Genomic DNA, 13584 nt, shown 5'->3' with positions numbered 1-13584 from the left:
CCACAAGGACTGAGGGGGCGGGGAGCACTGCGGGGAGCTGACAGGGATCAGACCCCAAACCCAGACCCAAGGCTGCAAGCGCCGGGGTCTGGGCGCGGCAAGAACGCGCTGGGGCCGAGGTCGCGGGGCGCACGCGCAGGAGGGGTCAGAAAGCCGAGATACTCGCGCTGCGGGGGCGGGGGTTGCGCAGGCGCTCCGGCGGGCAGGAGCCTAGATACAACAGGTGGAATCCGGTGGAAAAGGGACTTCCTCATTGGACAGTCCGGATCGGGAGAATCCAAAGGGGCGGGGGTGGGAATTATGATAGGCTGTCCTACACGTAGTCAGAGCAAGATCACAGAGTGGATATCCGAGCAAGGACGAGGATCCAAAAAGTGGGAACATAAGTAATCTGAGTATTTACTTTAAAAACTTTGCGTCGGCCTATACTGCGTCTCGGAGGAATTGGACTGGCCCGGAGGTTGGGTCAGGGAGCAGTAGAGCGCGAGCGGCATAGAGAGTCCCCTTCACGTCGAAGGCGTGGGAAAGGGCGCGCGGGGGAAGCTGGGAAACTCCTGTCCTCGGCCACCATCTTGCTTTCCTTCAAGCCGGCGGGTCCTGTGGAGCAGAGCAATCTTGAGCCATGAAGCTGCTGAGGAGAGCCGGGTCCCTCTCGGTGAGCACAGCCGGCGGGCATGGGGAAAGGTTGGGGGAGCAGTTTGTCAGCAAGGTGGTACGGACCGGAGGTGCCTGTTGTAGAGTTCCGGGGCCTGAGGCTCCCGCCTGCCCTTCAGCCGAACTCTGCGGGCCAAGGGGTCTGCAAGCTGGGTGAGGGTCGGGCGCTCGAGGCCCATCTCGTGCTACGAGCAGAAGAGACCGAACGCCGGAAAACCTGAAGGGAAAAGTGAAAGGGCTTGAGAACGGAAGTGAAGCGACTCGGTGGAGAGACCGCTGAAGGTCACTGCTGCACTTGGGTGCCCGAGGAGGAAGCCGCGAGTCCTCGGGGACAGGAGGCCGGCGTCGAGCTAGCCCTCCACCGTTACCCTTCAGCTCTGGCCTCTGCTCTTAGTGTATTACCGAGTGTCAGTCTCTCCAACGGCTAGGTGGGCTTATGAGCGAAATCCTAAGGAAGAAATGAGCTAATGCCTGTGTGAGCTTATGCATAAGTTCTACACCTTGTTATGGTGCCCGAACGGGATAACGTATCTTTCTTGATGTCCTATTAGAGACTTCTAGAAGGGGCTCTTGGTCTGTCCTCGGGAGCTGCTTAAGACTCCTTCTCCAAGGCCAAGCCAAACATAGCTGTCATTGGGGGGAAACTCCTCAAATGTCAGTTTGCTACCGGTGTGGAGCGCTGCTTATCCGGAGTGGAAGTGAGAAACACTTTTAAAAATCTCAGCTGGGGGGATCCCTGGGTGGCGCAGCGGTTTGGCGCCTGCCTTTGGCCCAGGGCGCGATCCTGGAGACCCGGGATCGAATCCCACGTCAGGCTCCCGGTGCATGGGGCCTGCTTCTCCCTCTTCCTGTGTCTCTGCCTCTCTCTCTCTCTCTCTCTCTCTCTCTCTGTGTGACTATCATAAATAAATAAAATTTTAAAAAAAAAATTCTCAGCTGGGACGGTTTTGCTCCCAGGGGATAGTTAGCAATATCTGCTTGCTTTTTTTTTCTTCAAGATTTTATTTATTTATTCATGAGAAGAGACAGAGACACAGGCAGAGGGAGAATCAGGCTGCATGCGGGGAGACTGATGTGGGACTCGATCCCGGGTCTCCAGGACCAGGCTGTGGGCTGAAGGCAGGTGCCAAACCGCTGAGCCACCCGGGCTGCCCCTTACATTTTGGTTGTAACAACCTGTGGAGGAGCGCAGCTGGCATCTAGAGTCCAGAGGTACTGTTAAAGAGTCTACGTACACAGGCGCGTCCATCCCTTCCACACGCACACAACCAAAACATTAACCTAGCCCAAAATGCTGATAGCATCTGCCTTAGTAGGTGACCAGTAACCTAGACGGAGGTGCAGAAGAACGGAATGGAGTTTCCCTGTGCCTAACGTTTAAATACATATACGCTGTAGATTATACAAATGGTTGTAATTTAAACTATAATATAGCCTAAATTACACATCCAGGCACACCTAGACAAACCAATGATTAACAACGCTGAGAGCAGCCCAGTTAGACTGACAAAAGACCCCCAAAATATCCATTCCATCCATCCCCACTTTGCAGTAGATTAAAAAAGTCCAAGGTAACAGTTGGGGAGGACCAATGAAAACAAATAGCAGTAAACTTGAAAGCAATTAGTGTTTCTAATTGTATCCCTCATTTGACAAAAGAATAAATTTATACATATTTTGCTATTAGAGTTATCTAGTGATTGTATAACAATTATGGGAGTAATTCTTTGCATCTGATTTGAATGGGACAAATTATAGGCAGTACATAATCAAAGTGTCACTATTTCTTGAGGTGAAAACCCTAAATCTCCCTTGGTAGTGGAACTATAGACTATTATTCATATTTGAACAGCTATGCTCATGTATCTAAAACTTTACTTTTAGAAAATCAAAAGGCAAATCACAAGTAGGGTTAACTATACCACACCCAGGAGACGAAATTGATGGTAAAAAAAAAAAAGCTAATTGTAATTTATTGTTAAAAAGTACTAATAACAAGTGAAAACTAGGAACCAACTTAGCACAGCACTGATGTTGAGTATATAACAAAATGCCCTCCAGGACATCACAGAGTAGGGGCATTGCAGCCCCTGATATTAGGGAATCCTCAGGAAACTCCAGCATGTTCACTTGATTTTGGGAAAACATCTCTGCTTAATAACTTCATGAACCTTAGGATGAATTCTGTAGCATTGTGTATCATTACCAAAAGCCAATAAAGTTACACATCTTGGATCCATTATCCAGAATTTAAGAGGACCTTTTTACCTTTCCAGTGGCTGCATATAATGAACTGAGAATCTAGTGTAGCTGCAGCTATGGTTAATTCAGGATGACGTAAATTTGTATTAGTCAAAGAAGTAAAATCCTTGGTTGTGTGGTCTTACCGTAGCACCCAAGAGAATCAAGATACTTTGGAAGTTATTGGGGGCTTGGAGGAAGTTTCCTTGGTATACTATGTCTTTTTTAAAGGTTACTGAAATGATTATGGAGATGAAGGCATTTCACTTGAAAAGTAGACTAAAATGAGACTCTGGGCAGATAAGGGAAACAGTAAAGCGAAAATCTATGAAAGGGAATGGCAGTCCCAAACTTTTTCAAAAAATTTCAAAGCGCTAGAGCCAGAAAGAACCACCTGAACCTTTAATTAGATAGTTAAAAGGGAAAGGGGCACCTGGGGATGGCTCAGTCAGGGTCAGCGAGTCAGGGTCATGATCCCAGGTTACTGGGATTGATGTGGTCCGCTCAGCAGGGGTCAGCTTCTCCCTCTGCCTGCTGCTCCCCCTGCTTATGCTCTCTCTTCCTCTCTTTCTGTCAAATAAATAAAATCTTTTAAATGGTGGAGGGAGGGAGAAAATACAGTCGTTTTTTACACTTTTAAAAAGTAAATACTGGATTAGATATACCTTTAGCCTCTACAAATCACAAATAGAGATTTAAAAGTGGTTAGGAAATAATGAGCTAAATCCTCCCATGAAGATATTTTATCACTGAATACCTTCTGCTGCTTGGGCACACCAGAATACAAGACATTTGAGAGAAATGTATGTAACCTGTTTTTTCTGTGTTTAGAGATTTTATTCCCTGAAAGTTGCTCCCAAAGTGAAAGCCACAGCTGCCCCTGCAGGAGTGCCTTTACATCCTCAGGACCTTGAGGTTAGTCCCACTGAGTTACTCACTGGAACCCATATACATCTTAGCATCTTTGGAAATATAAAAGCATTGATCACATCTCACTTTATTTTAAATACAGTTTACCAAATTACCAAATGGCTTAGTGATTGCTTCTCTGGAAAACTATGCTCCTGCATCAAGAATTGGTTTGTTTATTAAAGCAGGCAGTAGATATGAGGACTCCAACCACTTAGGAACCTCTCATTTGCTTCGTCTTGCATCCAGTTTGGTAAGCATCTTTACTACCTCACTCTGTTCAGGAATGCTATGGTATCGTGGTCCTATGGAAAAGAGAAACTATTGTGTGCTTCTTGGCAAACTTCACTTTATAATTCTTAAAGCTGAAAAAAGGATCCACTGTTAAGGTAAAGTTCTTTTTGAATCTAATCATAATTAGACATTAAATTGTGATATAGCATGATGTTTGCAAACTTGGCATTAAAAAATTACTGAAAGTACAGTTGTTCCTTTTTTTTTCTAGACTACAAAAGGAGCTTCATCTTTCAAGATAACCCGTGGAATTGAAGCAGTTGGTGGTAAATTAAGGTTTGTTTAAAATAAGTAACAGGAAATAAATAGTGAAAACACTAGAAAGTATTCAACCATAAGGGATTTTTTCTCTATTATCAAGGCATGAAGGATTTGTTAAACAGACACAAGCAGGAGAAGGCTAATGAATTTTACCATATCAAAATTAAAACTTCTTTATGCCTTAAAACATCTTTATGCCTTAAAGTGAAAATTCAAGTAACTGGTAGTAAATGTTTGCAACATAACAGAAAGAGGAAAAATAAAGAACTATATGTTAAGAGAAGACAAGTAAATAGAAAATGGATAGACAAAGGATGGAAACAGGCTCTTCCCAGAGAAGGAAGCCAGAAACACTGAGATTTACCTGTAATCACAGTCTGATGCCATAACCTATCAGATTTATATACTGTGTTGGCGGTGTTAAGGAAGAGGGAGACTGTCTTCTACAATTAGTGGAATAAATTGATAAAACTACTTAGAAAAGAATTAAGGAAAATCTAGTAACATTGAAAAGGAGCATATCTTACAACTTCTGTTTTTAATCCACCTGTACAAAGATACCATTTTTTTTTTTTAAAAGACTGGAAACAATCTAAATGCTATCTTCAGGGAAATGGGATAAATAAAGTATGATCTAGTGATATGACAAGACTAGTAGTACAGAGCAATTAAGGGATAAGCTAGATCATTCCAATGAAATGTTTTGTGGAACAGTGAGATATTTTTAAGGCAGGAGGCATTTATTACTTTTTTTATTTTTTTTTTTTTTTTATTTTTTTTTAATTTTTATTTATTTATGATAGTCACACAGAGAGAGAGAGAGAGAGAGAGAGAGAGAGGCAGAGACACAGGCAGAGGGAGAAGCAGGCTCCATGCACCGGGAGCCCGACGCGGGACTCGATCCCGGGTCTCCAGGATTGCGCCCTGGGCCAAAGGCAGGCGCCAAACCACTGCGCCACCCAGGGATCCCCTATTACTTTTTTTAAAACAATACACAATGCTTATTACAATTGGTTGTCTCTAGAGTGGGAAGAGGGGATTGAAGTTAGCAGGAGAAGGGTACAAAGAGATCTTCAGCTTTAATTGCCATTTTTTTTTAAGTTGTGGTAAAATATACTTTAAATTTACTGCTTTAGGGATTCCCTGGGTGGCGCAGAGGTTTAGCGCCTGCCTTTGGCCCAGGGCGCGATTCTGGAGACCCAGGATCAAATCCCACGTGGGGCTCCTGGTACATGGAGCCTGCTTCTCCCTCTGCCTGTGTCTCTGCGCCTCTCTCTCTCTCTCTCTCTCTCTCTGTGACTATCATAAATAAATAAAATTAAAAAAAAAAAAGATTAAAAAAAATTTACTGCTTTAAATATACGGGTCTTTGGTGTGAAGTGACTTTAAGAAACTCTACTACCATCCATCTCCAGAATGTTATGTTCCCCAACTGAAACTCTCTAGCTATTAAACAGTAACTCCTGGGGCACCTGGGTGGCTCAGTCAGTTAGGTATCCACCTTAAGCTTAGGTCATGATCTCAGGGTCCCGGGATCAAGCCCCCACATTGGGCTCCCTGCTCAGCAAGGAGCCCGCTTCTCCTTCTCCCTCTGCTGCTCCCCCTGCTTATGTTCTCTCTGTCAAATGAATAAGTAAAATCTTTATAAATAATAAGCAGTAAATTCCCACTCTCTTCCCACAACCTCCTACAATGACCATTCTATGTTCTATGATGTTGACTTCTCTAGGTTCTTCCTGAAAGTGGAATCACAGTGTTTGTTCTTCCAAGACTGACTTATTTCACTTAGCAGAATGTCTTCAAGGTGCATCCATGTATAACATGTCAAGATTTCCTTCCTTGAAAATATTTTCTTAAATATTTTATATTTTAGCTGATGAATATGTGTATTTTTATACCTCAAAATAATTTTTCCAAAGGAATTGGTTGATGTAGCAAAGATGTAAGGAGAGCTTATTCTTCTGATTTAGATAAATCACTGTAATTTATTTCTGACGCAGTGTGACTTCAACCAGGGAAAATATGGCCTACACTGTGGAATGCCTGCGGGATGATGTGTAAGTACCTGCATGTGTTGAGGACATCTGCTTTTAAAGAAACACTTAGCCGCTCAGTTCTTGTCTCTTTTTAATGTGGCATTTTATGACCTCTGATTTTGGTTTTAGGCTCTTAGTCACAAACTGTAGAACATTGTGCTTACCATAAGTCCAAAACTTAATATATGAGAACATTACATTTACAGAGCATGGACGTTGGTTTTAAATTTTTGGCTCAAAACTCTCATCTTGATATCTTCTGTAGTGATATTCTAATGGAGTTCCTGCTCAATGTCACCACATCACCAGAATTTCGTCGTTGGGAAGTGGCTGCCCTTCAGTCTCAGCTAAGGATTGACAAAGCTGTGGCTTTTCAGAACCCACAGGCTCGTAAGTACATTTTCTGATCCTGCTTCAGTTGTTCTAAGATATTGGGTTTTAGAGAAAATCAATTTGTGGAGGAAAGAAATTGCTATTGAATTTTTCTCTGCTTGGGTTTAAAAATGCCTTTTCCAAAAATTTGTCTAATATCTTAACCTATCTTTTCGTGTGTTTCTAAATGTTGATATTCTTGATTATTTTTCATCTTTGATGTATGTATAGAACCCCTATTTTGAAGAATACAGTGTTTCCATGGGGAGCCTTCTTCTCCCTCTGCCTATATCTCTGCTTCTCTCTCTGTGTCTCTCATGAATAAATTAATAAAATCTTTGAAAAAGAAAAAAGAAAGAAGAATACAGTGTTTTTTTCAATAGTTTGTTAACGGCAAATCCTGCAGCAGTTCAGGGCTGCTGCTACTGTTGCTATTATTATTTAGCCACTTACCTTTACTGGATCTTTCCAAAGTAAACAATTTAACTTTTTAAAAAATAGGGACTTTCTGGTATTCATATGATCTTGACAAGTATAATCAACAAAACAAACTAGTAAATAAGTACCACGGATTCTTGCAAGTCCTACAACTTCTGGCAGGAGCAGAAGTGTGCAGGTGGGCCACTCAGGTCGAAACAGGTGACTGGCTGCCAGGGCCTAGCATGGGATGGGATTTGCTCAAGTGTCTGCAACAAATGAGAGCTTGATTTAGGTTAGCTAATCTATTTCACAGTGATACCCTGTTTTACAAAGGAGTATGATCTTTCTTAAAATTGCAGAAAAAATGACTTCTGTATCAACAGTGGCTTCTTCCCTGCCGTTAGCAGTGAGGGTCCAGCCCTCATCCTTTCTGCCTGCACAGTTACTACTGTCTCCTGGCTGGTGTCTGCCACGTCTGCCTCTTTAGTCCATCTACCACATCCCATTAGAGCAATCCTTCTGACATGAATATCCTTTCAAGGCTTCTTCTTATCCTTCATGTAACCTATATGTTCGCTTTCACAGTCTGGCCCTGGCCTACCTTTCTTGCCTCTTGCTCTGCCTTGTTCCCTTCTAGCTGCAGTTCCCTTTGAATCCATTGTTGTGCTTTATGCTACTGTCTGTTTTCTCTGCCTGAGATGCCCCTCTCTCATCATTCCCCTAGTAAACACCTACTCATTCTGTAAAGACTCATGCCCAGATTTTACTTCTTCTACTCCTTTCCAATCCCCACTGCTTTTCCCTTGCATCCCTGATGCTCTTTTGATCTGCTGGCATCACACCCATAATGCTTTATTTCAGTGTTCCCTCTAGGCATTTTGAGGGCAGGCATTTTGTCTCCCTCATTTCTCTATTTCCAGCACCTAGCAGGGCCTGGCATGGGAGATTACCCAGTTAGTGAGTAAATAAAGGGACATACCCCAGTCAAACAAGGCATGACTGAAGTAGGAAGGCAGGGACAGGGACAGTGCAGCAGTGAGGACAACTCAACTTAACACTGGCACTGGCGTGTATCTTAACCTGACAACTCATTACTTAGCCTAGAAGTAACATTCAGGTAAATGACTTATCCAAGGTCACATGGCACATCAGGCAGGGCTACAACTAGAGTCAGACTTGCTGAAACCCAGGCCATTATACTTTCTAGTGATAGGCGAGCCCTGGTGTGTAGAAGCTGCTGCCAAGTAATTTCCTATTTTTCTCAGCACATTCGCCTGCCAGAGTTTTAAATTTCAAGCCCTCTTAACACTTGAATGGCATAAGGTGACCAAAATTGTATAGACTAGTTGCTTTCTAGGTTCTAAAAACGTTATTCTTATTTGAATTATGTTCCTACAAATGCTTCTTTACTTATTTTACAGATGTCCTTGAAAATTTGCATGCTGCAGCTTACCGAAATGCCTTGGCTAATTCCCTGTACTGTCCTGACTACAGGATTGGAAAAGTGACACCAGATGAGGTACTAATAAAACACATTACATTTTCAAATGTGCTTATTTTCACATGAAATTGAACATCCATCTGCCATTTCAGGTTTATTTGTTAACGTTTCTTTTTATCTTCAAATTTTAAAGACTCACCTGCTGGCTTTATTATTTTTATCAGCTTGGCTTTTTTTTTTTTTCCCTAAGATTTATTTATTTATTTATGATAGACGTAGAGAGAGAGAGAGGCAGAGAGAGAAGCAGGCTCCATGCCGGGAGCCCGACGTGGGACTCGATCCCGGGACTCCAGGATTGCGCCCTGGGCCAAAGGCAGGCACCAAACCACTGAGCCACCCAGGGATCCCCTCAGCTTGGCTTTTTAAATAAAATTTTATCTGAACAATTTTCACAGCTTTTATCATAAAAGGGACATGTTCATTTCAGAAAATCCAGAAAATAAAAACAAGCAAAAAAGGAAAACCTCTCACATACCTAAAGGCACTGAATGTGAATGCCTTTTTCAGGACCTTTTTCTATGTGTATTTATCTTATTTAAACAGTATTTAAATGTTAAATTTCATAATCTTGTGACCAGAAGTCTTCCTGTAACTCCTCTGAATATGCAGTTAGGAATAAACCCACATCACCTCCCATCCATCATCAGCCTGCTTGGTAGCTCATTTGCCTCATCCAGCAGATTGGCCTTACTTTGCTGCCAGGACAGATTTGTCACATGTCACAGCTATATATATAATGTAAAACTTCACTTCCAGAATGTGAAACCTGCAAGTGTAGATACGTGTATATAATCTTAATTTTCTACTCCTATGACCTTGGAAAAAAAATTTATCAAAAGACATTAAAAGAAAAATTGGGAACTATCAATATTTGCAAAGTATATACAGCTCGGAAGTTAGGTTTTATTCTCATTTCATTTCTGGTTAGCCACTAGAGAAAACTGAACTGTATATCTTCTCTCTTTACTCTTATTTCCCAGTTGGAAAACTATACACTTATCAATCAACAGTTTAATGCCTACCATTCATATGACACGTTTTTGTTTTTGTTTTTAAGATTTGTTTATTTTTTAATTTTTCTTAAGATTTTATCTATCCACTTGAGAGAGTGCGCACATGAGTGCCTTCGAGCTGAGGGGGGGAAGGGGCAGAGGCAGAGGAAGAAACAGACTCCCTGCTGAGCAGGGAGCCTGATGTGGGACTCGATCCCAGGACCCTAAGACCATGACCCAAGCCAAAGGCAGATGCTTAACTGACTAAGCCACCTAGGCACCCAATATTTTATTATTTATTTGACAAAGAGTACACACATGAGAAAGAACACAAGCAGGGGAGGAGTAGAGAGAGAGGGAGAACCAGACTTCCCACTGAGCAGGGAGCCTGATATGGGACTTGATCCCAGGGCCCCAGGATCATGACCTGAGCTAAAGGCAGACCTTAACCGAGCCACCCAGGCACCCCATATAGCACTTTTAAAAATTTATAACTGGAAAGAGTGTACATGCAAAACATTTATCCACAGGGATATCTATTGTAGCATGTTTATAATGGTGAAAAATTAGACACAAGTTAAATATCCAAATTTAGAGGACTAGTTAAGCAACTTATTAAGTATCTATGAAATGGAATGGAATGCTATACAGCCATTCAAAAATATTGGTATGGGAAAATTCCATAGCATATTGTCAAGTTAGAAAATGGAATTTATCATCACTTGGCCTTTTGGCTAAGATCAAGTGTAGAAAATGGAATTTATGAATAGGATATACCATAGGACCTCAATTTTTTAAAAATAAGGTGTGTTGGGGGGGTTGTTAATGTGTGCACGCACTTGCGTGTGTGTTTATCCTGGACAAATACCAAGGTGTTAACCATGGTTATTTCAAAGTTATTAGCATATTTAAATGTGTCCTTAGTCTAAAGGAAGTTCTAAAGAAATTGGTGCTAAAATACCTTGAGCGATGGTGGCATTCCAAGAATATGATTCCAAGGTGACTCCCAAGATGTAGGCACCATTCACTCTAGGGCACAGATTCTGGTAACTTGATTCCGTCACGTTACCTTAGCCTAAGGGATTCTCAACATTATGACCCATTTCCAAGGAACCTTTTTTAGCCAATTTTTTCTATTCTTGACTCACAGTGAATTTTTAATATCAGATACACGGCCTATCTAGGTTTACATATGTACATTTACTATGTGTTTGTGTTTTATATTTAAAGGAATAAAATGGTTTTTTGCTCCTGAGAGCCAGTTTTCACCCCCTTGGAAGCAACAGTGTTCCTATTGAGAACAGGTTTTAGCTCTACTGTAGAATGTTAATAGTACTCTCTTACTATCTGTATAAAGAAAGAAATCTGATACACATCTGCTAAAATCACATTATAATAAAAATGATAAACTTAGCCTCATTTTTTTCAAGTTTAAACCAGTGTGTGCTCTAATGTTTTTTAAATTCCTTCTTTTCGGGATCCCTGGGTGGTGCAGCGGTTTGGCGCCTGCCTTTAGCCCAGGGCACGATCCTGGAGACCCGGGATCGAATCCCACGTCGGGCTCCCAGTGCATGGGGCCTGCTTCTCCCTCTGCCTGTGTCTCTGCCTCTCTCTCTCTCTCTGTGTGACTATCATAAATTAAAAAAAAAAAAAAAATTCCTTCTTTTCAGTGCAGCTTTATTGAGGTAAAATTAATGTACCATACAATTCACCTACTTAAAATGTACAATTCAGGGGTGCCCGGGTGGCTCATGTGGTGATGTGTCTGACTCTTGGTTTTGGCTCAGATCATGGTGTGAGGGTTGTGAGATCAAGAGTCCAGTGTCAGCTCCACACTGGGCATGGAGTCTGCTTGAGATTCTTTCTCCCTCGGCCCCTTCCCCCACTCGTGCCCATGCATGTGCTCTCTTGATCTCTCTCTAAAATAAATAAAGCCTTAAAAAAAAATAAAGTGCACAATTCAGTAGTTTTCACTATATTCACAGCCATGTAACCATTACCACCATTAAGTTCTAGTTCTTTTAAGCAATAGTTTAAAAAAAAAAAAAGCAGTGTAATTCAACACCGGGTAGTCAGTAGTTCACTATAGCAGCTTTTAAGCCTGAGTATTTATTTTCTTTGGACCTGCAGTTTTAGTTTTTTACAGCTTTTTGTATTTAGACCAATATAACCTCACAAATGTTCTTAATTTCCTCAGTTGCATTACTATGTTCAGAACCATTTCACAAGTGCAAGAATGGCTTTGATTGGACTTGGTAAGTTGGGAATTGCTTCATGTCCTTCTCTTTCTTTAAGAGTAGTCTTTTAATCTGTAATTACATGAGCACAGGATTAAACCAAATTTGATAACTCGGTCCTCTGTTTATGTCAGATAGGGACTGTATGATAGGATTTTAATGGGTAGGTTCTTTTGTTTTAGTAAAAGCAGCATCCAACATTTAACTATAAGTTTACAGCTTTTATCATAAAAGGGACATGTTCATTTCAGAAAATCCAGAAAACAAAAACAAGCAAAAAATGGCTTTGAGTTCATTACAGTATTTGAAAAATCTATGACAAAGGGCAAATTTCTCTAAGCAAAGTGCTTTTACAAGTTTTTTGTTTATGTTTCAAAGAAGTATAACTTAATTGAAAATAGACAAGAGGCATGAACAGACAAATCATGGGGAAAATGTGTGTGTAGCCAATTGTTGTAAAAGATAGCCTTGCTAATAGTGAAATTGGCAAAAATTAAAAGATCGATGCTGCCCAGTATTAACCAGGATATGGAGAAATTAAGCACTCAAAAATTGTCAGTAGGAGTATAAACTGGTACATTTTTGGACGTCTATTTAAATATATTAAAGTTTTAAATATTGATATTTTTAGACCCAGCAATTTTACTTTTAAGCATTTTTCATACAAAGCAGTTGGTCAAGTTTACAAAACAGTTGCACAAAGGTATTATTTACAGTGTTGTTTTTTGGTTCATTCATTTTGTAAATAACGGCTTAATTGAGGTATTAATTCAAATACCATAAAATCCACCTTTTTAAAGTATACAGTTCCTTGAGCTTTATTATATTCAGAATGCTGTAACTATTACCACTATCTAATTTCAGAACATTTTTATCATACCCCCTCCCCCCCCCCCAAGAAAAACTCTGCCTTCACTGTAGTCACTCCTTACTCCATCTCCTCCTTGCCTCTGGTGACCACTGACCTGCTTATTGTCTCTGTACAGTTGGCTTGTCTGGATAGTTAATGTAAATGGAGTCCTACAGTGTATGGCCTTTTATAGCTGACTTTTTAAAGATTTCTTTTTTATTCATTAGAGAGAGAGCACAAGCAGGGCAAGAGGCAGAGGGAGAGAGAGAAGCAAACTTCCCATGGAGCAGGAAGCCCAACTCGGGACTCAATTCCAGGACTGTGAGATCATGACCTGAGCCAAAGGCAGACCGTTAACCATATAAGCCACCCAGGCACCCTATAGCAGACTTCTTTCACTTAACATAATGTTTCCAAGTACATCCATACTGTAGCAAGTACCAATGTTCCTTGGCAAAGTACCCTTTCCTGGCAAAAATAGTCCATTATCACCTTTTGTTCATCAGTTTGTCACTTGGGCATTTGAGTTGTTTTCACCTTTTGGCTATTGTAAATATAAACATTGATGTATAAGGTTTAGGTAAAACGCCTGTTTTTAATTCTTTGGGGTATATTATTAGAAGTAAAATTGCCAGGATCTGGGATCCCTGGGTGGCGCAGCAGTTTGGCGCCTGCCTTTGGCCCAGGGCGCGATCCTGGAGACCCGGGATTGAATCCCACATCGGGCTCCCGGTGCATGGAGCCTGCTTCTCCCTCTGCCTGTGTCTCTGCCTCTCTCTCTCTCTGTAACTATCATAAATAAAAATTAAAAAAGAAG

The 13584-nt window shown here is 41.3% G+C and overlaps 1 protein-coding gene across 2 annotated transcripts in view; it reads left to right on the top strand.

Annotated features, from left to right (window-relative positions):
• The first annotated feature begins 497 nt into the window (after positions 1–497).
• UQCRC2 (ubiquinol-cytochrome c reductase core protein 2) overlaps positions 498–13584 on the top strand; it is a 25536-nt gene continuing 12449 nt past the window's right edge. For both annotated transcript variants that reach the window (XR_005360834.1, XM_038540091.1), the window contains exons 1-8: positions 498–655; positions 3727–3810; positions 3908–4057; positions 4310–4374; positions 6360–6416; positions 6661–6785; positions 8609–8706; positions 11878–11935. Coding sequence is in view for 1 of the 2 variants with exons in the window: in XM_038540091.1 (XP_038396019.1) it covers positions 623–655; positions 3727–3810; positions 3908–4057; positions 4310–4374; positions 6360–6416; positions 6661–6785; positions 8609–8706; positions 11878–11935 (670 nt within the window). In the remaining variant the exon portion in view is untranslated. The remainder of the gene's footprint in view (positions 656–3726; positions 3811–3907; positions 4058–4309; positions 4375–6359; positions 6417–6660; positions 6786–8608; positions 8707–11877; positions 11936–13584) is intronic.

This window comes from Canis lupus, chromosome 6, assembly GCF_011100685.1.
Source record: "Canis lupus familiaris isolate Mischka breed German Shepherd chromosome 6, alternate assembly UU_Cfam_GSD_1.0, whole genome shotgun sequence".
In the NCBI taxonomy this organism is placed as follows: domain Eukaryota; kingdom Metazoa; phylum Chordata; class Mammalia; order Carnivora; family Canidae; genus Canis; species Canis lupus.
This window is presented reverse-complemented; position numbering and strand designations above follow the sequence as displayed.